Raw genomic sequence first — 20141 nt, 5'->3', positions numbered from 1 at the left:
CCATGGGATTTTCAATAGTACTGGAGTGGATTGCCATTTCCTTCTCCAGGGGATCTTCCCGACCCAGGGATCGAACCTGGGTCTCCCACATTGTAGACAGTTGCTTTACCATCTGAGCCACCAGAGAAGTCCTAGATGAGGAAAGGGAGAGATTAATCACATGCCTCTTGGCATCAGTTTTACTTACCCTTCTGAATCCATCTCACCCATAGGTGTGGTTTCACAAAGGCTCTGGCACACAAAAGTTTCCTGCCTGCAACCCCAGTTCCAATGCCTGAGCCCCTGCACAGTGCTCACATGGATGCTTTTCACTTTGAACTTGGGAATTTTCTATGGTTTGTTGTTACGTTTCCATAGGTAACTAGAACTCCTTCTGGTAGATAGGTCTTTCTTCGACTATGTCAGGATATTCAAACAAGATCCATTCTGTGTGACAGACTGTGAGCCATTCTGACTCCTATGGTTAATTAGTATGCATTTTTATGCTCAGACTCATTGATTAATTTTATATTTTCACTCCCAGCTAGTAGCCCCAGTTTCTTTATTTCTAGTTCGGTTCAGTCGCTCAGTCGTGTCCGACTCTTTGCTACCCAACGAACCGCAGCACACCAGGCCTCCCTGTCCATCACCAACTCCCAGAGTTTGCCCAAACTCACGTCCATTGAGTTAGTAATGCCATCCAACCATCTCATCCTCTGTTGTCCCCTTCTCCTCCTGCCCTCAATCTTTCTGAGCATCAGGGTCTTTTCAAATGAGTCAGCTCTTCTCATCAGGTGGCCAAAGTATTGGAGTTTCAGCTTTAGCATCAGTCCTTCCAAAGAACACCCAGGACTGATCTCCTTCAGAATGGACTGGTTGGATCTGCTTGCAGTCCAAGGAACTCTCAAGAGTCTTCTCCAACACCACAGTTCAAAAGCATCAATTCTTCAGCCTCAGCTTTCTTCATAGTCCAACTCTCACATCCATACATGACTACTGGAAAAACCATAGCCTTGACTAGATGGATCTTTGTTAACAAAGTAATGTCTCTGCTTTTTAATATGTTGTCTAGGTTGATCATAACTTTCCTTCCAAGGAGTAAGCGTCTTTTAATTTCATGGATGCAATCACCATCTGCAGTGATTTTGGAGCCCAAAAAAATAAAGTCTGACACTGTTTCCACTGTTTCCCCATCTATTTCCCATGAAGTGATGGGACTAGATGCCATGATCTTAGTTTTCTGAATATTGAGCTTTAAGCCAACTTTTTCACTCTCCTCTTTCACTTTCGTCAAGAGGCTTTTTAGTTCTTCTTCACTTTCTGCCATAAGGGTGGTGTCATCTGCATATCTGAGGTTATTGATATTTCTCCTGCACAATCTTGATTCCAGCTTGTGCTTCTTCCAGCCCAGCATTTCTCATGATGTACTCTGCATATAAGTGAAATAAGCAGGGTGACAATATACAGCCCTTGACGTACTCCTTTTCCTATTTGGAACCAGTCTGTTGTTCCATGTCCAGTTCTAACTGTTGCTTCCTGACCTGCATATAGGTTTCTCAAGAGGCAGGTCAGGTGGTCTGGTATTCCCATCTCTTTCAGAATTTTCCACTGTTTCTTGTGATCCACCCAGTCAAAGGCTTTGGCATAGTCAATAAAGCAGAAATAGATGGTTTTTTGGAACTCTCTTGCTTTTTCGGTGAGCCAGCGGATGTTGGCAATTTGATATCTGATTCCTCTGCCTTTTTTAAAATCAGCTTGAACATCTGGAAGTTCACAGTTCATGTATTGCTGAAGCCTGGCTTGGAGAATTTTGAGCATTACTTTACTAGCATGTGAGATGAGTGCAATTGTGCGGTAGTTTGAGCATTCTTTGGCATTGCCTTTCTTTGGGATTGGAATGAAAACTGACCTTTTCCAGTCCTGTGGCCACTGCTGAGTTTTCCAAATTTGCTGGCGTATTGAGTGCAGCACTTCCACACCATCATCTTTTAGGATTTGAGATAGCTCAACTGGAATTCCATCACCTCCACTAGCTTTGTTCGTAGTGATGCTTCCTAAGGCTCACTTGACTTCACATTCCAGGATATCTGGCTCTAGGTAAGTGATCACACCTTCATGATTACCTGTTTTCACATGAAAACATCATGAACATGTTTTTTGCACAGTTCTTCTGTGTATTCTTGCCACCTCTTCTTAATATCTTCTGCTTCTGTTAGGTCCATACCATTTCTGTCCTTTATTGAGCCCATCATTGCATGGAATGTTCCCTTGGTATTTCTAATTTTCCTGAAGAGATCCCTAGTCTTTCCCATTCCATTGTTTTCCTCTATTTGATGATGATAATAACAGTACCTTTCCTGTAAGGTTTATCAAATGTCTTATAAAATACCTCCCATTCTCCCAGCCATATTTCTGTCTGGATTGCTGGCCATTTGTTGAGTCCTAGTCTTGACAGAGGAAGCTGATGGGCTACAGTCCAGAGGGTTGTAAAGAGTCAGACACAACTGAGCAGCTAACGTTTCATTTTGCAGCCTTGATTTTGGCCAGTGACTCCAGTAGGTCATGTGGTTCCTTTCCCGTCACTGTCACTGCCCTGGGACCATGCATGCATGTGTGTGTGTGGGCATGCTAAGTCCCTTCAGTCATGTCCAACTCTGTGCGACCCTATAGACTGTAGCGTGCCAGGCTTCTCTGTTCATGGGATTCTCCAGGTGAGAATACTGGAGTGGGTAGCCATGCCTTTCTCCAGGGGATCTTCTACTGGAGTGGGTAGCCATGCCCTTCACCCAGGGATTGAACCTGTGTCTCCTGCACTTCCTACATTGCAGGTGGATTCTTTGCCACTGAGCTACTAGGAAAGCCCTGCCCTGGGACTCTACCACCTAATAAAGCATTTGCCCTCAAGCCTTCCTTTAGATTCTGTATTCTAGGGCACCTGGGCTAAGACGTGGGCTCATTTTGAAGAAGAAATATGTATTACAGGTGCTCAGCCCTGCAATACACTCAGCATTTGATAAATGTCAGCTCCTTTTCTAAGGGGATGTTGTAAATTGATGGTTTGCTTTATGGGCTCTGGGGTCAGACTTCCTTTTTTGTGACCTCAGGCACATTATTTAACTCTTTGTGCCTCAACCTTCCCCTTCAGTAAATGGAAGAAATCCTAACATCTAACTGGTTTGATAGATAGTATTAATCACATCGTTTGATACTATACATATGAATGTACTTACAAAGTGGGTATATGTGGTAGGTGCTTGATAAATGTCAATAATTCTTGTGCTTTGTATAATTACTTACATTTCTTAGCTTCCCCACTGGACAGGGAACTTTAAAAAATATATATTTATTTATTTGTTTAGCCGCATCAGGTCTTAGTTGGGGCATGTGGGATCTTTCGCTGCAGTGTACAGGCTTCTCTCTAATTGTGGCACGTGGGTTAGGTAGTTGGGGCACACAGGCTTAGTTGCCCCACGGCATGTGGGATCTTGGTTTCCCAACCAGGGATCCAACCTGCGTCCGCTGCATTGGCAGGCAAGTTCTTAACTACTGAACCACCTGGGAAGTCCTGACAGGGAACTTCTTGAGCCTTTGTCATTTCCTAGTCATGTAGGTTCATTTAGAAGGGCTTGGACTTTTATGGAAGCTAAATATTTCTTAAGCAAGTTAACAAGGGAAACCCAGCTTACTCTGGATTGACTTTGTAAGTACACTTCCTTTCATGCTAGTTCGTGGAGCTTTTGGAACTCCAGGTATTTGAGAAAGAGCCTCTAGTTTCTACACTAGAATTTGGAAGTGGCTGGCTTATGGGCGCTTAAGCTTAGTTAATGAAGCAGGTTCAAAAAAAAGAAATGGATTCTTTGAAACCCAGTGGCTGGGCCCATAACAGGGGAAGGAAGTCATACGTCCTCCTCATTCCCCATTTTAAATTTCCACGTCTAGCCTTGAATTTGAAATTGATGTGTTGGCTGCTTTGGCTGGGAAATTCTGTTTTGAATTTATAGGCCTTGTCTTTGCTGCTCTTCCCCTGTAGGCTTAACAAGGGAAAGGTCAGGGCATCACTGAGCTGGCAACTAATGGCTTCTGAGTTAGTCAATGGACAAGGAAACAGTGTCAGGAGAATTGCTTCAGGCTGAGATTTCTGAGCCCTGTGCATAGGGGGTTGCTGATTGCTTTCGTATTTTATTTTATTTTGAAAGCCTGAGGGAAGGGGAGAAACAAACACTTGACCCAGTTGACAGATGTGTGGGAGCAGAGCCTGGAGCCATTTATGCTGTAGATATGTCCCTTGAGCTCCTAGAGGTGGGTTCTGGTGGACATTTTCCATCCTTTAATGTCCTAAGCCCGCCAATAGCTTCACAGACGTATAAACCGACTCTGAGATGAGGCTTGTGGATGAGCTCGCTTCTGGATGTAAATATAGCTTGGGCTTCTTTGGGAGGGGCGGGTGGGTGAAGGCATTCTCAGATTTGTGGAGCGCTCACCCTTGGCAGCCAGACTAAGTGCTCCCTTTTCCCTTTGCCTCCAGCACCTAACTGCTTCCTTCCCTGGCCTTCATGCCTTGAAAGTTGATGGCAAGTGTCTTCTTTCTCTGTCTCCAAATATGAACTGGGAGAGGATGACATAACAGTTAATAAGCCTTTCAGAGGAGTGGTGAATGTGAGATCACCATGTGTGGTCCGTGTTCACTGCTGAGGTCCTTTCAACCCCAAGACAGGTAGAGTGTAGCGACTGAAGTGTGCTACAGGAGGTCCCCAACCCCCAGGATCTAATGCCAGGTGATCTGAGGTGGAGCAGATGTAATCATAGTAGTAAATGGAATTGTGCTTGAATCATCCCCACTACCACCACCACCAACCACCCACTGGCTTGTGGAAAAGCTATCTTCCATGAAAATGTCCTGGGTGCCAGAAATGTTGGGGACCGCTACCTAGGATTGCGATGGCTGGATAGAATGTTGTGAGCAAGACTCACCTTTCTGTACCTTAGTTTTCTTATGTATACAATGGGGTTGTTATAAAGATGAAATAAGAAGAACTTGGAACATTCCTCAGCACATAGTAAATGTTTAAAAAATGTTGGTTTTTCTTATATCATCATGCTCATTAGTTATTCAGTGGAAACCTTAGCACAGAGGCATGAGCTGTAATTGTCGTAGGGTAGTCTCTTTGGTCTCAGTCTTCCAACTGATCCCCCAGATCCTCACCACACACACAGGCACACACATACGCATGTAGAAACACACATATACTCACCTCGCCATGCCTTATCCTGGAGCTCCCCAAATCTTATTCATATACTAGCTTTACAGTTTTCCTTAATACATAGACCACATTGTTCTATTGTTTATTTAATATTTTTCTTTAAATCAGCTTACTTTTCAATTTAATGAAATTATCTTTGAGTAACTCTACTACTCCTCCTTATTGCTGTAGCTATTAATATATATGTGTACATATTTTTGCTTCTCTGAGCTAAAACGAAGACTAGAAAATTTTTAAAATTTGTCTCTGCACCTCCTAAAATGACCTGGCAGCCATCAAGTGGTGTGTGTCCCATGCTTGAAATCACTGCTCCCCCCATCCGCTCATTCCTGGCCTCAGAGCGCCGGCTCTCCACTCTCTGCCTTTGCCTCTACTGAGCCCTCATTTCTGTTTACACTCGGTGGATTCCTGGCTATCAGGGTCACTTCTCCAAGGTCTTCGTTGTTTTTCCAAGCAGCTGGTTACTGCATCTTCTGATTTCCTGGGATTTCTCATAGCAGGCCAAGACTGATGATCCACATCTTGGTCTCCCTGCAGACTGTGAACTCCTCCAAGACAGAGGGTGTATCTTACTTACCTCTGGCCTCCCTTTGACTGACAAGGTGTCTGTACACAGTAGGTGCCCAGTAATGGTGGAACCAGTGAATCTGCACTGATGGGAAATGGAAGGCTTTTATGTTGAGGGATGACATGGTGGTTGAGCATCCTTTCTGAAGGTGAGGATGCGGGGGGAAATTCTCCCCAAAACAAGACTCTCCATTTATATCTCTTTTCCTGATTCCTTCCCTCCTGCCTGTCCCCCTCCCCCACCTCCACCTCCCAGGTGATGAGCAGCCGTTTCCTGCCCTATGACAACATCATCACAGACGCTGTGCTCAGCCTTGACGAGGACACTGTGCTTTCAACCACGGAGGTAAGCAGCCTCTCAGGAGGTGTGGCGGGCCCTACAGGCAGTCACCTCAAACCCCTGGGTGCTAGCACCTCCTCTGCCCTTGCCTTGGCCAAGCCCAAACATTTTTCAGAACTTCCTGCAGAGTGGGTTTGAATCAACCCCCATGACGGCCTTTTCTCCTTGTTTCCTCTGCTAATTGGCTCCTCACTTGCCAGGCTGTGCCTCACCTCACCCTCCTGTCTGCCTTCCTGTTTTTGGATTTGTTTTTAAACGGCGCAGGTGTGGGCAGGTGTGCAGAGGGACCCAAAGGAGGCTGGCGGGGGCAGCTGTTTGGTATTTTCTTGAAACCACACGATCCAGAGCCCCCATCTTTCGCGATCCTCCTACTGCCATGCGGGCGTGTGTGGCCTCTGTTGGAGAACACTATTTCTGGGTTCTAAAGGCAGCTTTTCTGGCTTGGTTGGAAATGTGCGTTTTCTTTTACCCACGCAAGAGCAAACAGTTTCACTTGAAGGCTGAGATGGAGATCCCTGCCTTTTCAGATGTTCACGTATTTGTGCCAAAAATAAGATTGCACAGAGCCACGTGTGAGGGGGAGAGAGAGAAGGTGAAAGATAGATATGATAGAAAACCAATTTTTACAACTCGAATGAGTATTGATCTCTGAAACCTCACTTAAAACTGAAGAGAGACCAAAGACATTTACACAAAAGTGTAGCAGGTCGGAAATACATCATTCAGGGTAGGTAGCTGCTGAAAAGCATGGAGACTTAGCTACTCACCCCCTTCCCCTTCTTTTATTCCTTTTTATTCATAGGAATAATTTTGTTCATATAGTATCTTCTTAATGAAAACTTCAACAGTTAGCAGCAGACATTTTCCTGTGCGCCAGTCTGATTCTAACGGCCTGCTGCCCCCATACCCAAGACTCATGTTTACCTGGGCTGTTGGTTTCTGCTGCTCTTCAGATTCCATGGATGTTTCCCAGTTTCCATCCAATGGAGTCGAGCAGATGTTCTGTGGAAGGGCAACCAAAATCACCCCCCTGGGACTCAAGCCCTGGGTCAGATCCTTTCTATGCAGCGCAAGCCCTGTAAATACTTGGTGAATGAGTTGGGGAGATGCGTGCTTCAAGGATTAAAGTGTGAACACACAGCCAACTGTGTCACGTGTGAGGCTGCAAGAGAAAGATGGGGCGGGGTGGGCCGCGGGGAGATCAGGGGGAAAAGATGCTTCGTGTTCAAAGGGAATGACAGCGATGGAATGCAGGGAACGGGACACTCCAGCTTGCATTTTTCTGCTGCTTCCTGCAAAGGAAGCTGGCACCCCCAGTGCACATTCATTCAACAAGTATTTATGGAGGGCTGGCTTTGTTCTGGTCCCTGTGCCAGGTACTTTGATTACACAGATCCTGCCTAGAGCCGGCAGAGTCCTGGCAGCAAACAGAATTCAAATCAAGTGATTCAAACAAAGGGACAGAGGATGACTATGGTATGGAGTTAAAGGACCCCATAGGCGCTGATGGAGAGGCAGCTGGGGAGTGGTGAGGGCAGGAAATAGCTCCCACTACTATGCCTGAAGGAGAGAAGGAAGGGAATAGTGTTTCCAGAGTCCCTGAGAACTACTTCCCTGGTGGCACAGTGGTAAAGAATCCACCTGCCAACGCAGGAGACGTGGGTTCAATCCCTGGGTCAGGAAGGTCTCCTGGAGTAAGAAGTGGCTACCCACTCCAGTATTCTTGCCTGGAAGATCCCATGGACAAGGGAGCCTGGAGGACTAGAGTTCACAGGATTGCAAACGAGTTGAACATGACTTAGCAACTAAACAAAAACAACAGCAGTCCCTGAAAGGAGGAATGGAGAACAGGCTGTCGTCCTGTAAGAACTATGATCGTGGAGGGATGTGGCACCAGGAGTCTGGTGCCAAAGCCAGGGCTTGCAGGGAGAGCAGGGGAGAAATACTGCCTAATTTTCCTGCCAACGACTACCATTGACCTAACCCAAGCAGCCAGCAAGGAAGCCCATGCTGTGCAGTCCATAGAGTCCCATTGTCTCAGGCATAGGGCGTGGCAAGAATGATGGAGAGTGGACCTTGGCAAGTGGACAGAGGAAAGGCGGCACACTGTCATGGCGGAACGGATAGTCAAGACCACAGCACACACCTAAATCGTTACCCCAGGACCAGAAGTATCAATTCGCCTCATGTCCTCCCCTGGGCACGAGGCCATAGATCTCACACTAGGATTTGTTTCCCCCTGTCCCATGGTGAAATAACTTCCAGCTGCTGTGATGGATCCACATGCTGGTTGATATCTTTTCAAAGAACAGCAGTTCCAGCCTCTCAGCGCACGCCAGGAAGAACATGTGTTGTAAGTGGAGCAATGAGAAGTCAGCTTGGCTTGAATACGAGATGTAAATTTAAGAGGCTGGCCCTCTAGTTTACTTTGTGACTGATCAGTAGCACAGTTGTATTGCCCAGCATGGTGGAGGACAAAGATTTCTGTTTTCTCTTTTAGGTGAATAGATGTTGGTTCGTTTTATTTCCTCTCTAAGGATCCTTAGCTTGTTTAAATGCCTCTCTGTGGTATTAAGGATAGATTTTTAAATAGCGTCCTATAAAGGGTATTAGACAGAGTTGGTTTTCTAGTTATTTACATTTATCTGGATTGCTGCAAACTCTCAAAAGAAAACAGATGTTGGTTTTTAAGAGAAGAGGCCATAAGCTGACCTTTGCCTCCTTTGATGTGCTAATGAGCAGCCTGAAAAGAGAACTATCACAAGCATCATAGTTTTATCGGAATTTACTTTTGAGTTGCTTTGAAATGACTTGAAACGGCTTTGAGACAGGAAGGAATTCATGTGATGAAAACACCCCATCGGGTTCTATAGTAGTTGCCAGTGTCTGCGTCTCCCTTTCAAAGGATAATGGAAAACCCCAAAGAGTGCTGATAGTCGGGCTGTTTCTTTGCCAATGGACCTCATAATGCACTGTCCCACCAGTTGGCACCATTAGTCGTGAATGCCAGGGACAGTGCTCAGGTTTTCACAACCTGCTTCCTATTTTCTGACAAATACTGTCCACCCACCTGCTGTATGGACAGGGTACCCCTCACCCCACCATACTTTCTTAATGTATATCCCAACCCCTTGCTGAACCTCCGTGGCTTCCCCGGTGATTCAGTGGTAAAAAGCTGCCTGCAATGCAGAAGACGCAGAGACACAGGTTCAATCTCTGGGTCGGGAAGATTCCCTGGAGGAGGGCATGGCAACCCACTCCAGTGTTCTTGCCTGGAGAACCCACGGACAGAGGAGCCTGGTAGGCTACCAACCACAGATAGGGTTGCAGAGAGTCAGACATGACTGAAGCTACTGAGCATGCACTCACAAGCTGTATTGTTAAGGTGTTTGTATCTTGAGTTACGGCACCAGACTAAATTCTTCATAAAGTTTTAAATTCATGGCTGTTTACAAAAATTGTATCTTCTAACTAAGTCCCAAGAATTCCGAGAAAAAAGGACCCTTGCAGATCACTCAGACCGGTGTTTCCTAAACCTAGGATTTCACTGACCTGTTTACCTAGAATGGTGCTTAAAAACAAAGAAACAAAAAAGAAATATAGGCAGTTTAAAGAAAAATATTAGCTAAGTCATTAAATGTATATTATGATGGGAATGTGGCGAAAGAAGCGACAATGGTAATGAATATGGTGAAAGCTTGGGAAATACTCATCTTTAGGCGTATTCGCTTTGTCTTGTAATCGGGGTAAAATTCACAAAGCATAAAATCAACCATCTTCAAGTGGTATTTAGTACCTTCCCAGTGTTATACACTTATTACCTCCACCTCATCCTGAAACATTTTCATTATAAAAGGGACACCCCGTGGCCATCAATCCATCACTCCCTCTCCGCTGGCGCCACCAATCTGTTTTCTGTCTCTGGGGATTTGCTTTCCCTGGACCCTTGATGTAAATGGAACCGCACAATATGGGGCCTTTGTATGTGGCTTCTCGCACTCAGCATAATGTTTGCAAGGTCCATCCATGTGGCACGCATCAGCATTGCATTCCTCTTTAGCGCTGAGTAATATTCCACCAAGTGGATATACCATATTTGGCATATTTATTCATGAGTTGATGGCATTTGGGTTGTTTCCACTTTAGGGCTGTTGTGAACAATTATTTGCTCTGCCTTCTTCTTCTTTTTTTTTTTTTTTTTTGGCTGCACTATGTAGCTTGTGGTATCTTAGTTCCCCGACCAGAGATTGAACCCTCACCCTCAGCAATGAAAGCACAAGAACCTTAACCACTGGACTGCCAGGGAATTCCCATCTTCTCTGCCTTTAAACCCCTGGGAGGTCAGGAATTGGGCTTGCCAGCATCACTCAGCCACCATCACAATGCCAAGGCTTGAAATATATTTGGAGTATATGAAATTTCCATTTGCTTTACTTATAGGGAAAAGGTTGTTGATGGACGTGTAACCTGTATAAGATAAATTGTTTCCCACACTGTAGCAACAGAGCTAAAAGTGAGGCTATGATAACGGTGTACACTGAATCTGAAGCCAGATGGCTAGAGTTCACATCTTGACTCTGCCACTTACTAACTCAGAAAAATACTTGAACTTCCATATCCTTAGCTTCCCCCCCCCTCTGTAAACTGGAAACTATAAAATTACCTACTTCTCAGGGTTATCGTGAGGATTAAATGAGTTAAAATATCTAAGTACCTGTCGTATTATAAGCATTACACAATTATGAGCATTTCTGTTACTTTTTTAAAAAAACTTTCTCTGGATTATTTTATTATTCACCAAATAATCATGGAAAGTCAGAAAGAGCGGACACATTTGAAAACCAACTGTTCATTTGCTAACTACAAATATTTGTAGCAGGTTCAGAAGTACCTGCTTTGGGTAATTTTGAACACTAGGAACTCATTTCACTGCATTTCCTTTAAAATTATCCCATGGCTTTGTTTGGCCTTGTCCCCACTTACTGCTTTTTCACTGTGATTTTTCACTGTGGGTACGTTTCTAAATTTCCCTTGCATTGAGCATCTTCACACCTGAGAGGCCTGAATTTCTGCTCTTGATGATACCTGCTCTAATTCCTGTTAGAACTTGTGTGCTTTTTAAACATCTTTTCTCTGGCTTTTAAGTGGATGCCTTGATTTTAGTCACTATGGCTTTGCTGCGTGCTGGTAATGTTACATGCTACATATTCATCTGCTAGATGTATATAGAAAATCTGCTCCTGTTTATAAAACAGATGCGTTTGTTCCTCCCACCCATGAATGGTCACATGTCCTTTGTGGGGCAGTGGATGTGGGAGAAGCAACTGATTTTTTTTTTTTTTTAAGCTCGAACAGACTGGATTTCTATAGGACATATCGCCAGTGTTTTGTTTTGGTTTTTTCCTTCTTTCATTTCCACATTAATCTGAAGTTTCTTTAACAGAAAACATTAAAAATGTGCATAATTATGGGGCAAAATGTCAAGCAGTCAGTTTAATTTGCTGATGAATACATGGAATTAATGTTTCCCAACAGTCCCAGGATTTCACATTACGAATTAGCAGGGGGAAGGTAATGTTTTGTTGACATTTGTTAACACTGTTGATTGCTTGTTTGGCTTGTGTTCTGCCTGCAGGTGGATTTTGCCTTCACCGTGTGGCAGAGCTTCCCCGAGAGGATTGTGGGGTACCCCGCACGCAGCCATTTCTGGGACAACTCTAAGGAGCGGTGGGGCTACACGTCCAAGTGGACGAACGACTACTCCATGGTGTTGACGGGAGCTGCTCTTTACCACAAGTGAGGAGCCTGGACATCATTGTGCACTGTTCCCTATATGACTTTCTGGCTGCTGCAAAAGTTGGAACTTGGGCCAAGCCTTGTTACCTACCTTAGTGAAAATTAGTCTGCATCCCTGTTTGAGTTTTGTTGATGTGGTTAACATGTGTCTTTGAAACCAGTAAAACCTCTTGGCTTATTGCATCGTTAGAAATGATGGTAGATTTGCATCTTCAGTAAGCCTGAGATGTGGAGACATCCTCAGGGTGTGTTGAGGGACTGAATTTATAGAAGAACCAACAAAGTAAATACTTCATGGAGTACCACCCAGCATTGTTCTTGGGCTTCCCTGATGGCTCAGACTGTAAAGAATCCACCTGCAATGTAGGAGATCCCAGGTTTGATCCCTGGGTTAGGAAGATACCCTGGAAAAGGGCATGGCAACCCACTCCAGTATTCTTGCCTAGAGAATCCCCTGGACAGTGGAGCCTGGCCGGCTATAGTCCATAGAGTTGCAAAGAGTTGGATATGACTGAGCAACTAGTCGGACATGACTGGTAGGTGCTTGGGATTTACTACTGAATAAAATAGAAAAAAGACACAGGTCTTGAATCTAGCAAGGGGAGACACAGTATACCCAGTAATTCTATAATATGTTAGGACATAAGTTATATAGCAAAAAGTCAACCGGAGCAGCATAAAGGATGCTGCTGCTGCTAAGTCGCTTCAGTCGTGTATGACTCTGTGCGACCCCATAGACAGCAGCCCACAGGCTCCCCCGTCCCTGGGATTCTCCAGGCAAGAACACTGGAGTGGGTTGCCATTTCCTTTTCCAATGCATGAAAGTGAAAAGTAAAAGTGAAGTTGTCTGACTCTTAGCGACCCCATGGACTGCAGCCTACCAGGTTCCTCTGTCCACGGGATTTTCCAGGCAAGAGTACTGGAGTGGGGTGCCATTGCCTTCTCAGGCATAAAGGATGAGGAGTACCAAAGGTGGAAAAGGGGCTGGTTGGAGGCTGTAGGGTGATCCTCCTTAAGCGGGTGAGATTTGAGAGGAGACTTGAGAGGAGGAAAGGAAGTTAGGCAGGAGAATACCTGTTGGAAGGGTGCTCTGGTGTAGGGAGCAGCTGGAATAGATGCCCTGAGGCAGGATGCTGGAGGAATGTCCAGAAGATCCGTGTGACCCGAGTAGAGTGAGGGGCAAGTGAGTGAGAGAGATCATGGGAGGCCAGATGCCAGACCCTACTGTCCATTATGAGGACTTGACTCTCTTCTAGGTAACATGGGAGCCAGTGGAGGGGTGTGAGGAGAGCAGTCTGTCTTATGCTTTAGGCATCCACTGTGAAGGCTGTGATGACGACAGAGTACAAGGGGACCAGGGGAAGTGCAGGGAAGCCTATTAGAGGGTGACTGACCTTATCTAGATAAGAGATGGTGGAGCCTGGATTACGAAGTGAGGAGCAGAGGTGGGAAGTAGTGACCAGATTGTGGGTGTATTTTGAAGATGCTCCAGCATCATGTACTGACAGACAGGATATAGAGTTTGATGACTCAGGTTTTTTGACCTGAAGAACTAAAAGGATAGAGTAAGCCATCAGTAGAGGTGGGGAAGAGTGTAGATGAAACAGGTATTAGGGAAAATAGAGGAGTTCAGTCTTGGGCATGTGAGGACATTGAAGAGAGTGTTTGAAAAAGGTCAGGGATGGAAATAAACATTTTGGAGCTGTTTGCCTGGATCTGGTCTTTAAAGCCAGGGGACTCAGGTAAGATGGCCAAATTCGTGAGTGTAGAAGGCTAATGTTCCTGACTGAGTCATTCTTGAAATCCTGACTCCTTGGTAAGGTGAACATACCAATCTCACCCTAGTCTTTTTTAGTTAAAAAAAAAAAAAATAGAGAATCCTGTCATCTCGGGGATGGAATTGGAAATGCACAAGGTATAAGCATTTGGGGTGACTGAAGCTTGATTGCAAGATTCCACCCCTTTCTTCCTGCTGCCACCACTTGGTGAATCTGATTCGGTCAAGTGATTTTTCCTCGAAGTCTGTGCTATATATGCATGTGTGCGTGCTAAATCACTTCAGTTGTGTTCAACTCTTTGCTACTCTATGGACTGTTGCCCACCAGGCTTCTTTGTCCATGGGACTCTCTGTAGGCAAGAATACTAGAGTGGGTTGCCATTTTCTTCTCCAGGGAATTTTCCTGACCCAGGGATCTAACCTGTGTCTCATCTGCACTGGCAGGTGGGTTCTTTACCACTAGCACCATTACTTTTCAGCAATATGTGCTGTATATTCAGTTCAGTTCAGTCCAGTTGCTCAGTCGTGTCCGACTCTTTGCGACCCCATGAATTGCAGCATGCCAGGCCTCCCTGTCCATCACCATCTCCCGGAGTTCACTCAGACTCATGTCCATCGAGTCCGTGATACCATCCAGCCATCCCATCCTTGGTCGTCCCCTTCTCCTCCTGCCCCCAATCCCTCCTATCATCAGAGTCTTTTCCAATGAGTCAACTCTTCACATGAGGTGGCCAGAGTACTAGAGTTTCAGCTTCAGCATCATTCCCTCCAAAGAAATCCCAGGGTTGATCTCCTTCAGAATGGACTGGTTGGATCTCCTTATTTCTCACCCTACTAACTTTTTTTGGAGAGGTGCTGTATATACCTCTCCAAAAAAAAATAGTAGGGTGAGAAATAATTCAAATTAATTGTGTTTTCTCCATAATGATTGACCACCAGATTAATAGCTCTGAGAAGTGATGAAATACATGGCTTAGAGGCCCCCAAAATGAAATGATTATATTGCTGGAACCAGTATAACTGATTATATTGAGTTATGGGATAGTATTGAATACAGCTCTGATTAAACCAATAATTAAAGTTGTAAAGCAGCTTGTAATGATATGTGTAAGTAACTTATTTTACATCTAAGTTTCTAACCAACCCGCCAGAGTTTAAAACTAGGCTGAGCAGACAATATCTGCATCTGTGGGTATCTCTGCACCTTGTTTCCTTGTCTGTAAAACAGGGGTAATAATAGTACCTACATTATAGGTTCCGTATAAGGATTAAGTGAGGAATTTCTTAGTAGGCACTTTAGAACATTACCTGGTGTACAGTAAGTACCATATAAATGATCATTGTTGTCATCATCATTATGCATGATGTGTTTAGGGATTCAAAGAATGGGTGTCTGTTTTCTGTCAAAGAAGACCACCTGTTATTATACAGTGATGGCCCCTGCTGATACCTGTCTTTGGTTTTTACAGATATTATCACTACCTTTACACCCATTACCTGCCAGCCAGCCTGAAGAACATGGTGGACCAATTGGCCAACTGTGAGGACATACTCATGAATTTCCTGGTGTCTGCTGTGACAAAACTGCCTCCAATCAAAGTGACCCAAAAGAAGCAGTATAAGGAGACAATGATGGGGCAGGTAAGAGAAGGAGAGCCCTCCTCCTCTGCTTTGCTCACTGGTAGCTCGGTCTGTAGTCACGAGGACACACTTTTTTTGTAGGAAGCATAACGAGGAAATACCAATAAACCACTTCCAAAAGCCCTGAGGCAGCATATGGTTGGCACATAATTGGGAAGATGAAAGTCAAGGGTATCTTTATGTCAAGAATATAAAAGCTCTCTAAATTGGTGCAGCCACTATGGAAAAAAGTATGGAGTTTCCTTAAGAAAACTAGAAATAGTGTTACCATATGATCCAGCAATCCTATTCCTGGGCATATACCCAGAGAAAACTCTAATTTGAAAATACATATGTACCCCAGTGTTCATAGCAGCACTGTTTACAATCGCCAAGATGTGGAAGCAACCTACATGTCCATCCACAAAAGAATGGATAAAGAAGATTCTTTATATGGTGGAATATTATTCAGTCATGGGAACAAATGCAATAATGCCATTTGCAGCAACGTAGATGGACCTAGAGATAATCTTACTAAGTGACGTAAGTCAGACAGAGAAGGGCAGATATCATGTGATATCTCTCATAAGTGGAAGCTGGAAAAAAAAAAAGATACAAATGAACTTATTTACAAAACAGAAACAAACTTCTGATTACCAGAAGGGATAGTGGTGGGGGAGGAAAGATAAATTAGGAGTTTGAGATTAACATATACACTACTTTGTAGTGGACTCTTTTTTTCTTTTTTTCTTTCATTTGTAAGAGAATAAAAATGAGCTTAGGATCTCAGCAGTGTTTCCATTCACAAATGTGAGCACTTGCTGGAATATAGGGGGTCTGGCCTTTTGAAGATGAGCAGGTCATTCAGAAATAATCTACAAGCTCATCCCAAATAATAGGAGCAAAATGGAGCTCCCTAGGGCTTCCCTGGTGGCTCAGACAGTAAAGACTCTGTCTACGATGCAGGAGACCCAGGCTCAGATCCCCTGGAAGGGAATGGCAACCCATGCCAGTGTTCTTGCCTGGAGAATTCCATGGACGGAGCCCGGTGGGCTGCAGTTGGTAAGCTGCAGTTGCGTCGAGTTGGACATGACTGAGCAACTATCACTTGGAACTGTCAACTCTGATATGGACTCAACTGGTCAGCTTAATCTGATACTGTCTCTGATTTACCAAGCAGAGCTCCTCTAGTACCAATGGTAAAGAATGAAGCCTGGGGATGTCCCTGCCAATCCAGTGGTTATGACTTCACCCTCCAATGTAATGGGTATGGGTTCAATCTCTGGTCAGGGAACAAAGATCCCACATGCCCTATGGCCAAAAACCGAAAGATAAAATGGAAACAATATTGTAACAAATTCAATAAAGACTTTTGAAATGGTCCACATCAAAAAAAAAAAAAAAAAAAAGAAGGAAGCCTGAGTTCTGCCCCTTTCTAGCCTTGAACAAACGATTCTAACTTCCTTGAAACTGCTTCTTCATCTGTACAGTGGAAATGTTATTACGTGGGTAGATCACTTGATCAGGTTGTTGCGAGGCTCAAATGAGCTCATGAAAACACTTTACAAAGAGTATTTTGTTTGTTGCTTTGCTGCTCCAAGGTAACTTGACATCTGTGTTTACCTTCGGTGGTTACTTTCAAGCATGGTGACACTTGTGATTTTACAGTGACTCTGAGTGATTCTCACAGCAAAATGTACCTTCCTATGAAAGTATTTTCTAACAATGTATGAGGATACAAACATGTTATATGCATCATTAATTAAATAATCACCTACTGATGTTAGTGAATTCACAGCCCACCTTTTCCTTGTTTCATACAAAGATGAAGACATTATGCTTTGTTGGTCCATTTAAATTTCAGCGCTGGGGTCATTTATGGCTTTCTTTGAAGTCAATGTCAGTCATTTAAATGATCTAAACCAGTCTCAAGGTCAACATGGAGAATGAAGAGGTGGCAACCATCTTTCTACTTACCCAGAATCAACCAAGTTCACAGGAGGGCTTTAAAAAATTATTTTGGAAAGCATACGCACATTATGAGTCATTGTATTTACCTACAAGTGCAAAAAGAAGTTTTCTGTTGAGCGACCACAACAGCTGAAGCTCAGTTCGTAGGTCCTTCCTGGCCCAGAGACTGTGTCAGTGCCTGTGGATCTTTGTTTGGGACGTTGGGGAACGTGGCAGGTCTGGGGAAGGCATCTGGCGAGGCTGAAAATCCGGACCTGCGCTTGCGTCTTCACCAGCCACATGGATGGGGCGGCCATGGTGGCCAGGCCAGACCCAGAGCCCTAACACATGCCCACTGCGCCTGACTTCGTTTCCCACCATGTGTCTCTCTCGCCTGGCACCTAACTCATCATCTTCCTTGTTTCTCTCCCTTTCCACAGACCTCTCGGGCTTCCCGCTGGGCTGACCCTGACCACTTTGCCCAGCGACAGAGCTGCATGAATACGTTTGCCAGCTGGTTTGGCTACATGCCGCTGATCCACTCTCAGATGAGGCTGGACCCCGTCCTCTTTAAAGACCAGGTCTCTATTCTGCGGAAGAAATACCGAGACATCGAGCGGCTTTGAGGAACCCGGCCGAGTCGGGGAGGGGCCGCGAGAAGGGCTGGAGGACAGGGTCAGCTGTCTCTCTGCCACGAGCAGGTCCGCTCAGCAGCGGAGCCAGATTGTGCCAAGCATCCAAATAAACTAAGATGAACAAAATGACAGAAAAAAAAAATGGCCAATGGAAACTCTACTCCTGACTCGGAGGACTGCACAGGACTGCTCCAGCTTCACCTCACTGGCTTCTGTGTCCCAAGACTAGGTTGTGTACAGTTTAATTATGGAACATTAAATAATTATTTTTGAAATGATTGCTATGCAGGTTTAAACTTTTTTAATGATCAAAACTATTAAAAACCAGAGTTCTTTCTTTAATCAAAATTGTGTTGGTTGTGAATATTTCAAAGCTGCTGCTCCTCACCCTACAAACACCATTGCTGTGGGTCACCCAGAGTGCCCAAAAGTTACAAAAAGCTCAGACTCCATGGAAAACACAATGAGTCAGTCTCCCCTGTGTCAAGAAATAGCCGAGCATACCTGAGACAGGTTCACTCTTCAACTTTGCCAGTGCAGATTGCTTTCCATTATGAATTTGCAGATCCACTTGAACTTTTATCTCTAAAATATCGCTGCATGGGAGAAGGTATTATGACCTCCAAGTAGACAGTTCTAACTGAAAACTTTATATTTGGGGAGTACAGTCATCTTTTTCACTGGGAGAGGTGGGGGAATTAGTACCAAGAAAACATTAGTGTAATTAAGAAATGTGCAGTTTGCACAAGGAACCAAGCAAACAGTTCACCAGCATATTAATGAGGTGAAAATACTGACCCATAATAGGTATCCAGTGCTTTTCAGGGAGATGGGCGAGATTACACATCCAGCCACTGACGCAAGTCTGCTTAACGTTGGGAAAGGCTTTGGCTTAGAGGCAAAGAAAGAATGAGTGTGGTGGCAGAAGCTGAAGTCCTAAGATGAGTTCTTTCGTGGTTGAGTGACCCCAAGTTTCAGAGTCTTTACTACTGAGAAAGAAATGATAATGTCTAAATTCTCAGCACTGAACTTGAGGACTGCTGAGGAGTGCATCTCACCATTGGGACCCTGATACCACTTTTAGCCAAACACTGTTGTGAGCAAGAATCAGGCAAAAAAATAATCAGGAACAAAGGTAAAAGCCATTTTATTTCGTTTTAATTTTTAAATCTGTAGTGTGGTTGTGCTTTTCCTTAAAAAAAAAGAATATTTCTTTTCCTACAAATGCTTGGCTTCTGATTATTATAAGTATGCAAATACAAGCTGAAAAAAAAATAGATATATATATTTATATTCCTTAACTCCAGTGTAAAAGATAGAGACTTCTGAGATGAAATGCTTGCTTCTACTTGGAAGAAGCAAGAGAGAATAGAGAAGAGAAAGACCTCTTATGCTAAATAAACAAGAAATACTTTAAACTGTTTTGCCCCTCAACTATCATATATCTCATAAATTTTTTCCAGTATTGGGTGAGAAGAAAGTTTCATCACAAAACTGTGTTCAAATCACTTCAGGTGTCTGGCTTCAGTTCAATTCAGTCGCTCAGTCGTGCCGACTCTTTGCGACCCCATGAATCGCAGTGGAAACCGTAAATCCAGGAGCCTTTAACTTTTCCTTGTATTGTAGACATCTGGAAGAGAAAGAGGAACTTGCAAAGAGAATTGAAAGAGGGAGAGAGAGATGACTAAGTAGGCTGTCTACTGACAGAGCAAGATCCAAAGCCCACATGTCCTGATGCATTGCGGTACACAGGCAATGAACTTCAATGAAAGATGGTCTATCCTCTGCAGCCTTGTGACTCAGAAGAGCTCCCTAAATCTCTCGTTCAACTTGACCCAGCCATAGCCCACTCCCATACATATGACTTCTTCTGCATAGTGGATGTGACTATCTCCTAGGTAGTTTAGTTCAGTTCAGTGGGTCACTCGTGTCCGACTCTTTGCGACCCCATGAATCGCACCACGCCAGGCCTCCCTGTCCATCACTAACTCCCGGAGTTCACTCAGACTCACGTCCATCGAGTCAGTGATACCATCCAGCCATCTCATCCTCTGTCGTCCCCTTCTCCTCCTGCCCCCAATCCCTCCTATCATCAGAGTCTTTTCCAATGAGTCAACTCTTCGCATGAGGTGGCCAAAGTACCGGAGTTTCCGCTTTAGCATCATTCTTTCCAAAGAAATCCCAGGGCTGATCTCCTTCAGAATGGATTGGTTGGA

The 20141-nt window shown here is 44.4% G+C and overlaps 1 protein-coding gene across 1 annotated transcript in view; it reads left to right on the top strand.

The window, feature by feature from the left end:
* The window catches only part of EXT1 (exostosin glycosyltransferase 1), a 315513-nt gene extending 297240 nt beyond the window's left edge, over positions 1-18273 (top strand). Inside the window, exons 8-11 of the mRNA XM_005689136.3 lie at positions 6064-6153; positions 11783-11943; positions 15190-15361; positions 17731-18273. Of these exons, the coding sequence (XP_005689193.1) occupies positions 6064-6153; positions 11783-11943; positions 15190-15361; positions 17731-17916 (609 nt within the window). The 3' untranslated portion in view covers positions 17917-18273. The remainder of the gene's footprint in view (positions 1-6063; positions 6154-11782; positions 11944-15189; positions 15362-17730) is intronic.

This window comes from Capra hircus, chromosome 14, assembly GCF_001704415.2.
Source record: "Capra hircus breed San Clemente chromosome 14, ASM170441v1, whole genome shotgun sequence".
NCBI lineage: Eukaryota > Metazoa > Chordata > Mammalia > Artiodactyla > Bovidae > Capra > Capra hircus.
This window is presented reverse-complemented; position numbering and strand designations above follow the sequence as displayed.